At 44.3% G+C, this 12,821-nt stretch overlaps 1 protein-coding gene across 3 annotated transcripts in view; it reads left to right on the top strand.

Annotated features, from left to right (window-relative positions):
* LOC148014886 (uncharacterized) overlaps positions 1 to 12,821 on the top strand; it is a 274,224-nt gene that overhangs the window by 88,477 nt on the left and 172,926 nt on the right. For all 3 annotated transcript variants that reach the window (XM_087665463.1, XM_087665466.1, XM_087665465.1), the window contains 2 exons: positions 3,317 to 3,379; positions 3,523 to 3,639. In XM_087665463.1, the coding sequence (XP_087521589.1) occupies positions 3,317 to 3,379; positions 3,523 to 3,639 (180 nt within the window). The remainder of the gene's footprint in view (positions 1 to 3,316; positions 3,380 to 3,522; positions 3,640 to 12,821) is intronic.

The raw sequence follows: 12,821 nt of genomic DNA, 5'->3' as shown, positions 1-12,821 counted from the left end.
AGAGACTTGGATGAGGGCATGCAGGAGATTGGCTCCTTCTTTAGAGCGAAGATCATGAGGAGACATGACCTTCTAGAGAGGGAGAGGATGCCAAAGCATCATTGGCTGCAGCCGAAGGGAGAAGAAGAGACATTTAGGCTATAGATGGGTAGCTTAGAATATGTGTGTTGCCAGAGCAAAAATTGATACTTTGAAGGAAGCTAGATAGGAGTATAGGCTTGAGATGAGAGCATTCTTTTGGACTAAGTTGGGAGATAAAATTAATGGAGTCTTCTTCTGTATTATGGGGTCCTACATGCTCTAGATAGGAAGTGCAGAGATTGAAGAGAGTTGATAGACTGTAGTGTAGAGCCCTCAAGTTCCATCCTAAGTGGCTATATTGTACTACAGAGTGACAGGAGGAGCAAGCATTTGATGAATTATCACAAAGGAGGAGGTTGAGAGAAGGCACTTTTGGCCTTGCCCGCAGGCAAATGTCTAGGAGATGATAAATTGAACAAGTCTTCTTAAGCTATTGGGATCTTAGAAATACATGCCTCATTGCAGCTTTTCAGGAGAGAATGGCATTCAGAGATGTGCTAGAGAGACTATCCAAGGGGTTGATCCATCTCATTCCCAAGGATAGTGGCAACAGATTGGAGATTACACAGTGGAGACCAAACACTTTGTTGGGAATCGCTTACAAGATACTTGAAAGGGTGATCTTAGATTGTTCCCTTGATACTAGACATTATCCACCCCATTCAGACAGGTTTTTTTCAAGAGTGCAGCATCTTGGAAAGCATCTTCACCTTCTAGGAGTGTCAACATGTTAGATGGCATCTTCACCTTCTAGCAAGTGTCTATATGATAAATTGGACAAGTCCTTGAGCTGTTGGGATCTTAGTAATACAGGCCACATTGCAGCTTTTCAGGAGATTATGGTGTTCGGAGACATGCTAGAGAGGCTATCTAAGGCTCTGATCAATCTCATTCCCAAGGGTAGCGGGGACAGATTAGAGATTATGCAATGGAGACCAAAGACTTTGTTGGGATTTGCTTACAAGATCGTTGCAAAGGCTCCTATGTGTCATTATCCATAAGTGCAACCATTTCTTCATCTATAGCACAATCACAATACTCATTACCCACTGCAGTCGTAGATTGGTCCCCTTGATGCTTGACATTATCCACCCAACTCAGGCAGGTTTTTTTCAAGAGTGCAGCATCTTGGACAGCATTCTTCACCTTCCTGGAATCCATCGTTTCTCCTGTTACAGAAACTAGGACTTCATTATACTTCTTCTTGACTTTGAGAAGTCATAAGACCCTGTAGATAGAGTTATTGGAGGGCACCATGTTGATGATGGGATTTTCAAAGCAACAGGTAGAGGAGTTGCAACCGTCTATTCTTCAGCAAATAGCCATGTCCTTGTCAAAGGGGCTAGAGAAGAGAGATTCAATATTCATAGATTAGTAAGACATGGATTTCCGCTAGCCCCTTTCTTGTTTACATTCGTAGTACAGGCCACGAGTTCTTACTCAATAAGCAAAATCTAGTTGCATTAGAGGCAACAGGTTGCCCAATCTTGAGTTCAAGGAGCTCCTTGATATGGAGTTTGTAGGATGATACAATAGTTTATTTAGAAGGTGATGTGAACAAGGCCTTTGTAGCAGCCACAGAGATCTTTAGCAAAGCATGTGGTTCTTTGATTAATTCCAACAAGTTATGACTTTTGGTTTATCATGCAATGTAACCTTCCTTAGCTATAGCACTAGGATGAGGAAGATTCATATGATCAGGATTAGAGCATGGCTAAGTAGCCACTCCCTCACACAAATGAGGTATCTTAGTTTACATTTTGTTAGAATTTTGGAGGAGGTTGGATGACAGCTTCAGGGTTAGAAAGATCTCTCTCTTCCCATGGTTAGTAGCTGGTACACATGGCTAGGGTATGACATGGCCCCAATGGCATGTGCGAGTTGTTGTTAGAGGAGACTTAGAGGCACCGTCCACGGAATTGTCTCAGAGCTCAGGAGGTGTGGAAGAGAGTTCTCAGGATGGCCTTTCAAGTCACAACAAATACTATGGTTGAGAATTGGGGGATAGTAGCTTGGGTCATAGATAGAGGCCCAATATGTGCATATGAGGGTTTTCAAGGTGAGCCACTCTTTTCTCATCATTTGCCAGAATTTGAGTAGGATTTGTGCTCTAGATTACTAATAGGCATGATGGACTCAAGGATACTTTCACGGATGGCAACTGATTGCTAGTATGCTCCATGGGAGATGCAAGAGGCTGCAGGTGGTTTCTGAGAGCATGAAGAGGAAAGATGCTTTCATGCGGAAGTGGGATTCTGGTTACTTCTTTCACCTATCTCCTCACATGATTTGGCCTATAGCCCACAAGATTGGTTGTTCACATAACCATTGCATTTATGATGCAGTTAGTTGCTCTTTATAGGGCCTTTGTGGCTTTTTTAAAATCTTAGGGGATTTTCTCCAAGGTGTCATTAATAGAAGTTTTCTTTTCTTTGGAAAAAACAATCTTATCCTTGGCTGTCTACTCAGAGGAGAATTAAAAACTTGTAATATTTGGCTAATTTTAACTAGAAAAAGCAACACAATTTACACAAATTGCACTTTCCCCTTAATAGAAAGGGATATTTTGCCAGGTGGCTGCATAGCATGTCAAAAGATGTGCATTGTACATGCACACGTATACACCATCCTGAAGACCTGGTTGGACACATAATTTGGCACACATGCATAGTTCCCTGAATGTCTTCCATAAAGTGTAACTGATGTTCACCCTGCCATCTTGATCCATTAAGGTTAGGGTTTTACACACAGGATCATAGATAATTTACTTCCTTGGCAAAATATTAGGGTTATAACATGAGTGGGTTGCAGCAGCTACACTGGCAGTGAACATAGGGGTGGGGGAGGAGGGAGAGTTGCTTGGGTGGGAGAGGAGGGGGATGAGCAGAAAAAACTGATCCCCCAAGGAGTGGGTTTTTTTCGGGGGGGGGGACTGGTGCAGCATATGGGAGAGTCAGTAAGGCACACAGGGGGACTAAGAGGGGGCAGGGATGGTGCTGGGTATACATGGGCTCACAGAATGAGCTGGCAGGAGGGATTAACAGTTTGTTGCCAGCTCCTCTTCAATGCCACTATACCTGTGTAATCAGTTTCTTTTGATATTCAGCCTAGGTTTCACATATTTTTCTCTAAACCTCAACTCTCTTCACACTCTCAAACATATTGCAGATTCATCCTTGAATCATATTTCAATAGCAATACCTTCTGTTCTGAGCTAATTCTGACTCTGTTGCAGGGGGACGCTCTCGTAAGTGCCGTCAAAGGTCTCCATGTTCAGGAGCAGCGCCAGAATGACAAGGTACTTTATGCAAGGCCAAGCTGAATATTGCTGTACATATTAAATTCTGAGAGTTAAATGTTTTCTTATTGATGCTTAATATAATTTTTCTGAAAGACTGACAAGAACATATTTGACTTAGAGTTCTTGATGTGAAATGAAAGATCAAAGAGATGGAAAGCGAATTGCTGAACCTTCAAAATGCCAAAAAAGTATTAGGAGAAGAGCAGAATAGATCAGCTCTAGAGATTGAGAAAGTTTCACATCTTATAGAACAGAAGGTATGATACTTCGCTTGACTTCTTTGCCTATACTTAATTATACGCTCAAGTGATTTCACATCTTATAGCACAGAATGTAGTATACTTTTCTTGATTGCTTTGCTAATCTTTGATCATGTATTAAAGTTTTTTGGAGAAATGTATGCTTGCCGGTAACAAGTGTGAACGAAATTAACTTTGCCTGACTGAGGTCTGTGTTCAAGAATGTTAAGACTTGGCAAATATTTAAACCCTGTTAGCTTTTGGCCACCTCCACTATTTCTGTATGCCTACATTGCTTCTCTGGCATGTGTTACAGAGGTGCACAAGCGAAAATTTATGCAAGGGAATAAAGTTATAAAGACACTGAGATTTTTCTAAACACAAACTGTACACTGCTCGTGTCCATAGCATAAAAATGGTCTCTTATTAGGCTGTATGAGCCATTTTTTACACTTCATTTTAATTTTGTAAACTCAAGTCAGTTTACATGACTTCTAACAAGATTTTAGTTTTCAAGAAACTTCTTCATATTTCTCCCTGGACATTATGTTTCTGCAGAGATTTCTCTACTGGACCACATGATATTTCTCCAGAAACTTTCTGGGGTCAAGCAGGGAATATTTGCAGGGATATTTCCTTCCAAAAGATATCTTGTCAAAATAAAAATTTCTAGAATTTTCTTCTCGCCTTGTCCTTTCTATAAAAAGGGGCAACACCACTGTCAAGTGTTTATGTTGAATAATAGAGTCGTGATTTCTCTCTGCTCCTCACTCTCCTCTTCTTGTTGTACTCCTCACTCCGCTCCACTTCATTCCACCACCTCTCACTGCCTGTAAGCCTCGGTTTGAGTTCAGTTTGAGTTAGACAAGGACATTAGGAGCTCTGACATTCAATCTGTCATGTGTTTTGATGGAGGAGGAAGCTCTGTTTAGAGCATGCATTTCTTTTTCAGTTGATTTTAGTTGTGCTCATACTCACAGAAGATAGTTTCCAGCCCTTTGCATTTCTTTTTCACTGGTTTGATTCTGTTCACACTCAAGATGAGGTGATCAGCATTTCTTTTTGGTGCATGCATATTTTATTTAATTTTCTCAGGTTGGCAAGCATTTTTGGCCTTCCCTGATGCAGGTCGGCCAGTTTTTGGCATATCTAGCTCTATATATAGCCTACCTCTAGTGGCTGGTGGTCATTCTGTTTGTTAGGTTTCCAGCACACTCTGACATTCTTGACTCTCCTCCATCTTTCAGTGTTGCCATTTGTCATCAGCCTAATCCAGTGCCCTCACTGATGCTTTGGGCTGCATACAGGGACTGATCAGTCCAGCTTTTATATTCAGCTTTCATTCAAATTCAGGGAATATTTTTTTCTTCCATTTTTTTCTTTCCTTGTAGTCATTCTCTTCCTCTCTCTCTTTTTTTTTTTGGTAAAAGGTAATTGTATTAATTACGAAAAAAAGGTACAAGTTTACATGGTTACAAGATACACGATGGCTCTAAGCCATCGCGTGTAATCTCTGTGGCTCTCTAAAGCACTAAACTCCAACAGAATCACAAAAAGTCATGGCAACAACGCAGAGGAAATTGCCATATGCCAAGGAAGTAAGTCCTCCTGAGGAAGTAAGTCAGAGTGCCGAATGAGATCTATCTGCCAATGCAATAGGCCTTTAAGCCTAGCAATATGTCCCTGAACATTATAGGCTGAATCAAAAATAAAAGCATTCGAATGATCCAATTGTGCCAACAGCCCCAGTATCTAAGAAAGTGAAACAAGATCTTCATATGTGACTGAGCCGGTGTGGGGTATTTAGGCCGCCCAAAAACCCAGTCAAAAGGGCTTAGCGAGAAACCAACCACTGCTCTCCAAACTGCCGACAAGAGTGACCAGATTTTCTTGGCAAGAGGGCAAGAAATAAATCGATGACGGGCCGATTCCACACTGGTGGTGCAAAAGAAACAATTGCCATTGGAGATTCGACGCTTGGAAAGGGCTGAAGCAAGCGGAAGACCACCGATCATCACCCGCCAAAGAAAGACCTTGCATTTGAAAGGAGTCTTGTTCATCCAGCCCTCCATCACAGTTGCCTTCCACCATGACCGAGATTTACGCAATCCCCATACAGTATTGGCTTTAGTAACCAGCCATTGATGATCGTTAATCAGAAGATGATACACCTGGTTAGCTAAGGCCTTTTTCAAATTCAGGCGACGTGCAAGGTCCCAGTCCTGCCAGGGACGATCCGAAGCAAGGGCAGGAAAGGGTTGTCTGCTCTGGAGCACCACCAGAAGCTGTCTCTATAAATCACGGTATCCACGAGGAATCTTGAAGCGCCTTCTAGCTGTGCGAAACGATATCAACACATTGCGACTAGCAAGAGTGGCATCTGCAACTGAAGTCAAGCCCAAACGTGCCATACGATTAAATTTTGGTTTGAGCTCATGTTTGCCTTCCCATGAAAGTAATCATGAGGCTGCCAACAGTTCCTGTTGAAAAGAGTTAGTAGCTAATCGATCCTCGGCTCGATGCCATTGAGCCTTCCGGAGAACCAATTTCCAGGAACATACCAAATGAGCAAGCACGGATGATGAAGGACTAGAAAACCGAGAGTCTGCATTAAGAACATGCTACCAGGAGCTCCGAATTTGAGTATTACCATGCACAAGCCCATGATTCTCAAGAAAATAACGGGCTATCAAGACCCACGGGTGATGATCTAGGCACATGGCAGAAAAAAGAGACCAACGGAGTGCCAGCATATGAGTTTCGGCATCCAAAATAGCCCCACCACCCATGCGTTTGGGGGAACATACATGCGACCAAGAGATCCATGAAATACCTGCATGTAAGGAGTCTTTCTTCCATAGCATGAAACGAATGCACTGAGTAAGAGCATTCAATGTAGTAGTAGTCCAAGGCAACAATGGCAAGAAATATGTGAGCATTGGCAACATAATTGTCTGAGCCACTTTGAGGCGAACATGGAAAGGCCAAGCCTGTGACTTCCAATACAGAAACTTAGCTGTCAGTTTCTGTGAAATCCACTCTAGTAGTTGCTTCGGCCGAACATCTATACCCAAAGGGTACCCAAGATGCCTGATAATGGAACCACGGGGAACAACCATTCCCTGCCAGTCCAGTGACTGTAAATCTGACTCCGTGCAACTGAGAATGGCTGATTTCAAAGCATTGATATGAAGACCAGAAGCATGCCCAAAGAGAGTCCATACATCCAATGCTTTGTGAAGATTATCCTTATCCGCACGCAAGATCATAAAGCTGTCATCAGCCAGGGATTGACTAATAAGTGCTGGCCAAAAGGAAAAGACAATCCAACCAATTGAGTAGAAGCTGCCATATGAGATAACATCGAAAGCACCGGATGAGTCGCAAGGGCAAAAAAGAGAGGACTCAAAGGGCAACCCTGTCTCACAGAGCGTGCAAGGACAAAAGGCTTGGTAACACCACCATTCAGCATAACACGCGAAGAAGCCACAACACTTATGGTGTAAATCAAACGAGCCATCCGAGTACCAAAGCCCATAGTAGACATAAGGTCTGCAATGAAGGACTAGTCTAAATAATCAAACGCTTTTTCTAGGTCCAATTGAATCAATACCATTTCCTGATTAGAGTGCCTCGCATAGTCAATAGCCAGTTGCACATTCAAGACATTATGCAAGATGTTTTGGCCCTTAATAAACCCGTATTGAAGAGGATGTACAATGGCAGGAAGATGCTTATGGAGCCGATTCGCCATTACTTTGGAAAAGATTTTATACATAGAACCTATCAAGGAAATTGGTCGCCAATGTGTCAACATAGAGGGTGAAGGAAGTTTTGGAAGCAGTTTGATAAGTCCCTCTTTCCATGAGGAAGGCATGAACCCTGTTTCCCAAACCTGTTGAAACATAGCCGTCAATGGTTTCACCAGACTGGTAGCAAAAACCTCAAAGAATTCATTGGTGAGACCATCCCAACTGGGACTTTTATCCTTGGGCAAGTGTGACAAAACATCCATAACCTCTGCCTCAGAAATATCTGTCTCCAAAGTAGTTTGCATGTCCTGTGGAACCTGATTGTGGACCAAATCATAGAAAACTGAGCGAGCATGAGTAGTTTGGTTCGAAGATGAAGGAGTAGAACCAAGAAGGTCGAGAAAATAATTCCTACACATATTCACGATAGTCTGAGGATCAGTGACCATTTGACCTTCTGTATCCTGGAGTCTAGTCATATTCTCTCGAGCGGGAGATGCATGAAGAGCACGAAACAACTTATGAGTTTGACAAGCACTATCTTGCAAATTCTCTATCAAATTTTGCAATTTGGCCTGTTGATAAGATTTCAACTAAAACTCTTTAAGAAGATCAGCCAAACGCATAGCCAATGGCAGCAGAAATACATCATCTAGAGTCTCCACCAGTAGAGAACGAACCAAAACCAGTAATTCCTCCGCGGCGTGTTGACGCCGCCGACAAAGAGAGGCATGATGGATCCCATACTGCCGTGCAACCCGCTGCACATTAGAGAGCAATCGTTCAAAAGAAGCATTGCCCTCAAAAGGGAAGTCCAATAAAAATCTGTCAATCAATTGCTGCATATAACCCTGAAAGATGGAATGCTTCAAATAAGACGAGTTGAAACGCAGAGGGAGTCTATCCAGAAAATGCTTAAAAGGTGCAATGGGTTGTGCAAGCATTTCAAGCTCTAAAGGAAAATGGCCTGACAGGGCATATTGTTGCAACACTTTCATTTCCAGTATCTCAAGAAGAAAAGCATCATCCTGCATGATGTACATGCAGTCCAACAGTGACCATGTAGATGTATACTGCACAGGATGAAAAGTAAAGGGTGTAGCCATGACCAGAGATCTTTCTTTAGTACTACAAGAGCAAACGCATTCCACACACGGCTTTCCGGCGTATCCATCACCGAATGCTCTGATATGGACTGCGAAGGATCAACACACATATTAAAATCCCCCATCAAGAAACCCCGTCTGCCAAGTGTCAAGGAGGTCTTCAAAGTATTCCAAAGATCCCGGCGGGATAAACGGTCATTTGGAGCATAAAGCCCAAGTAGCCATAAGATCTCTCCTTCAAATAAAACTTCAATCACCACAAAACGACCATGTACATCATTTTTTATAAGAACAGGTTGATATTTCTCATGGACAATCATAAGCACACCCGAATAATGCATGGCATGAGTTCCTGCATAAAACAAGCGAAATCCATGGCAATCCACAACTTTTCCTGCTTCACCGTGACTCTTGCGCTCAACAACACACAAGACATCCCACCGATTCTCATGCAATAGAGTCCACATGGCATGCTACTTATTACGAGAACAAATGCCTCTCACATTCCACGTGGCTATCTTCATGTATATTCAAAAAGAAGATCAGGAACGAGGCAACACTTGCCTCGATTTAACCTTCTCTGCAAGAATGTCAAGGACTCCCTCATCCAAGAAATCAGCCAACACGGCAAAAGAGTTCCGATGGGCAGATTTAGAGGTAGATGGTATATCCATTGACTTTGGGATGGAAGGGGGATAACACCGATCCCATGGGGTAATCACATTACCTCTAGCATCAAAAGCCAACTTAGCAAGTGGGCCCTTCGGACCATCCGAATATACTTTCCTCCTAGGCAGATTGCGAGGAACAGAAGAAACCCTAGCATGAGAAGGGTGCTCTGATGACAATATGTCTTTCTTGCGCACATAAGTACGCAAGGAATCTTGTGAAGCATTAGGCACGGTATCCGCCATGCCAGCATCAAACCTTTTATCTTTTTTGGCACGTACATCCACCCAATCATTATCACGGGAATCCAAGCCTGAAACATATTGTTTGCCTTTATCCAAAACTTTAGGGGGCTGGGTCGCATCCTGCAACGGAGCGTCAAGCACCATGTCTTCCCTGGGAGGCAAAAAATGCTCCGCCTCTGAAGTCAGAAGCTTTTCTGGACATTGGGCCATAAAATGCCCCAATTTACCACGCGAAAAACAATGGCCTGCAAAGTTATCCCATTTCAGTCGAAAGTGCAAAGGATGCATGCCAAAGCAGTTAAGACGTAACCAAGCAGGCCTTTTCCGAGCAGTGTCCCATAACATACACAAACGGTTAAAGGATGCCTTGGCCAATAGACAGCGATAGTTTTCCACCTCAACCCACACCGGGCATTCATGTTGAAGCAAGCACTGAAAATCTGCCATTGGGCACAATGGCACAACATGGACCAAACGGCGATCAAAGAACAGTGGCAGTTTAGACAATAGATCAGCACGGTGCTTCTCTGATTTCAACAGCACCTCATAGAAGCCTCGGGGCCCAACAAAAATCTCTTCAACACACTCCCCTTGTAGTAGACTCTGTAGGCCACTGGCGAATATGAGCAAGCACTGGAATCCTGCCAGTGAAGAAGAGTATAACAGCACGTTCATAAAACACCGAGGAGCTCAGGACATTTTTCGGGTCCACAGTAGCTTCCAGAACATCTTCAATTCTAGAGTCGGAATACGCTTCATGATTATGTTGAACATAATCACCAAGCCGAGTGTTGGCAAACTCCAACAAATGCTCCCAATCAACATCCCGAGAATCCACAGAATCAGAAGCAACCTGCGCATAAGAACGTTCCTGATGATCCATTGCCTCTTCCGAAGTATGCTTGGTGCGTTTGCCCGCAGATTGGAAGTCAGAACTAGGGGGCATCTCCTCCGTACAAGGAACCATATCCTCTGGTTCCTCTGTATCAGAATCTTGACCAAGGGCTGCCACTGTTTGGTCGAGAAAGGCCATATCCAAACCAGCCATATTGTATTACCACTTGTGCAGGTTGGATGCTGCACCAGAAGCTCACAGGAGCCAGCAACAGCACAGGCCGCTCTCTCTTTTTTTTTTCCGTAAAAGGTAATTGTATTAATTACGAAAAAAATACAAGATTACTTGATTACAAGATACATGACGACAATACAAGTCATCATGTGAAGAGGTGCTAAGTACTACAAGTTACAATTTCATGGCAAGGATGCGGAGGAAATTGCCATATGCCAAGGACGGAAATCCTCCGTAGAGAGCAAATCAGAACGATGGAGAAGATCTAACTGCCAATACAAGAGGCCCTTAAGCCTCACAATATGCCGCTGAACATTATGGACGGAGTCAAACAGAAAAGCATTCCGAATCGTCCAGTTATGCCAACAGCCCCAGTATCGAAGAAAGTGATACATGAGTTTCATATGTGGCTGTGCGGGAGCAGGGTATTTGGGCTGGCCCAAAACCCAATCAAAGGGGCGCAGTGTGATACCAACCACCCCTCGCCAAACGGCCGACAAAAGTAACCAGATTTTCTTAGCGACGGGGCAGGAAATAAATCGGTGGCGGGCGGATTCCATAGTAGTGGTGCAAAAGAAACAGGTGCCATTGGAGATTCGGCGCTTGGAAAGAGCCGAAGCAAGCGGAAGACCCCCAATTATCACTCGCCAAAGAAAGACTTTGTATTTAAAGGGTGTCTTGTTGACCCAGCCCTCCATCACAGTGACCCTCCACCACGAGCGGGATTTACGCAATCCCCATAAAGCATTCGCTTTAGTAACTAGCCATTGATTATCTTTAATCAGGAGATGATATACTTGATTAGCAGAAGCTTTGCTCAAAGGCAGCCGGCCTTGTAGGTCCCAATCCTGCCAGGGATGATCCAAAGCAAGAGCAGGAAAGGGTTGTCTGCTCTGGAGCACCGTCACGAGCTGTTCCCATAAAGGCCTATATCCACGAGGGATCCGGAAAATCCTCCTAGCAGTACGAAACGAGATAAGCACATTGCGCCTGGCAAGGGTGGCATCCGCAACTGAAGACAAGCCCAAACGTGCCATCCGGTTGAATTGCGGTCTAAGCTCGTGTTTACCTTCCCATGAAAGTAGACGTGAGACCGCCAGTAATTCCAATTGAAAAGAGTTAGTAGCCAGGCGATCCTCCGTTGGGTGCCACTGAGCCTTTCGAAGGACGTGTAGGCCGCTCTCTCTCTCTCTGTTTCTCTCACTATGTGTCTGCTGTATCACAGATCCTTGCCTGCTGTGATAGAAATCTGCACCTCTGTAACTCTCTCTCTCTCTTTCTCTCTCTGTACAGGAGCAGATCAGCTCTCTGATCTGTGCAGGGTTGCAGTCACGTGCTGCCAGGTTAGGGCTTCCTTTCTCTGTCGCGGCATAGCAAGATGCACGGGGCAGGCACCCGCGGGCAGCAGACGCAGTGCAGATGGCTGACGGGGCAGCGGACGAAGGGTACCTGTTTCTGCAAAAACCGTGGCCTGTCAGACTATCTTGTGGACCCCATCCGCTCTTTGGACGAAACGATTTGTTGCTCCCTGCGCTGTGCCCTACTGCTCGCAAAAGGCAGGCGGAAATGAACATGACAATAGGCGGCGCCTGCAGACGGGTCAGCAGGTCGAAAGATCAAGGGCACGATGTGGACGACGAGGCAAATTGAATCGCGCGCAGGTCTAAGGTCGCCCACAACGCTGGAATTGCGTCGCGTGGTCAGGGGGGCACCAGATCCGCCATTGCCCGCTCTCTCTCTTTTTTTTTTCGTAAAAGGTAATTGTATTAATTACGAAAAAAATACAAGATTACTTGATTACAAGATACATGACGACAATCTAAGCCATCATGTGAAGAGGTTCTAAGTACTACAAGTTACAATGTCATGGCAAGGACGCGGAGGAAATTGCCATATGCCAGGGACGGAAGTCCTCCGTAGAGAGCAAATCAGAACGATGGAGAAGAGCTAACTGCCAATACAAGAGGCCCTTAAGCCTCACAATATGCCACTGAACATTAGAGGCGGAGTCAAACAGAAAAGCATTCCGAATGGTCCAGTTATGCCAGCAGCCCCAATATCGAAGAAAGTGATACATGAGCTTCATATGTGACTGTGCGGGAGTAGGGTATTTGGGCTGCCCAAAAACCCAATCAAAGGGGCGCAGGGTGATACCAACTACCCCTCGCCAAACAGCCGACAAAAATAACCAGACTTTCTTAGCGACGGGGCAAGAAATAAATCGGTGGCGGGCGGATTCCATAGTAGTGGTGCAAAAGAAACAGGTGCCATTGGAGATTCGTCGCTTTGAAAGAGCCGAAGCAAGCGGAAGACCACCAATCATCACTCTCCAAAGAAAGACTTTATATTTAAAGGGTGT

Source organism: Lygodium microphyllum, chromosome 24 (genome assembly GCF_053477565.2).
Source record: "Lygodium microphyllum isolate KBCC chromosome 24, Lygodium_microphyllum_v1.1.10, whole genome shotgun sequence".
Taxonomy (NCBI): Eukaryota; Viridiplantae; Streptophyta; class Polypodiopsida; order Schizaeales; family Lygodiaceae; genus Lygodium; species Lygodium microphyllum.
The sequence above is the reverse complement of the archived record's forward strand: the minus strand, read 5'-3'. Positions and strand labels throughout refer to the sequence as shown.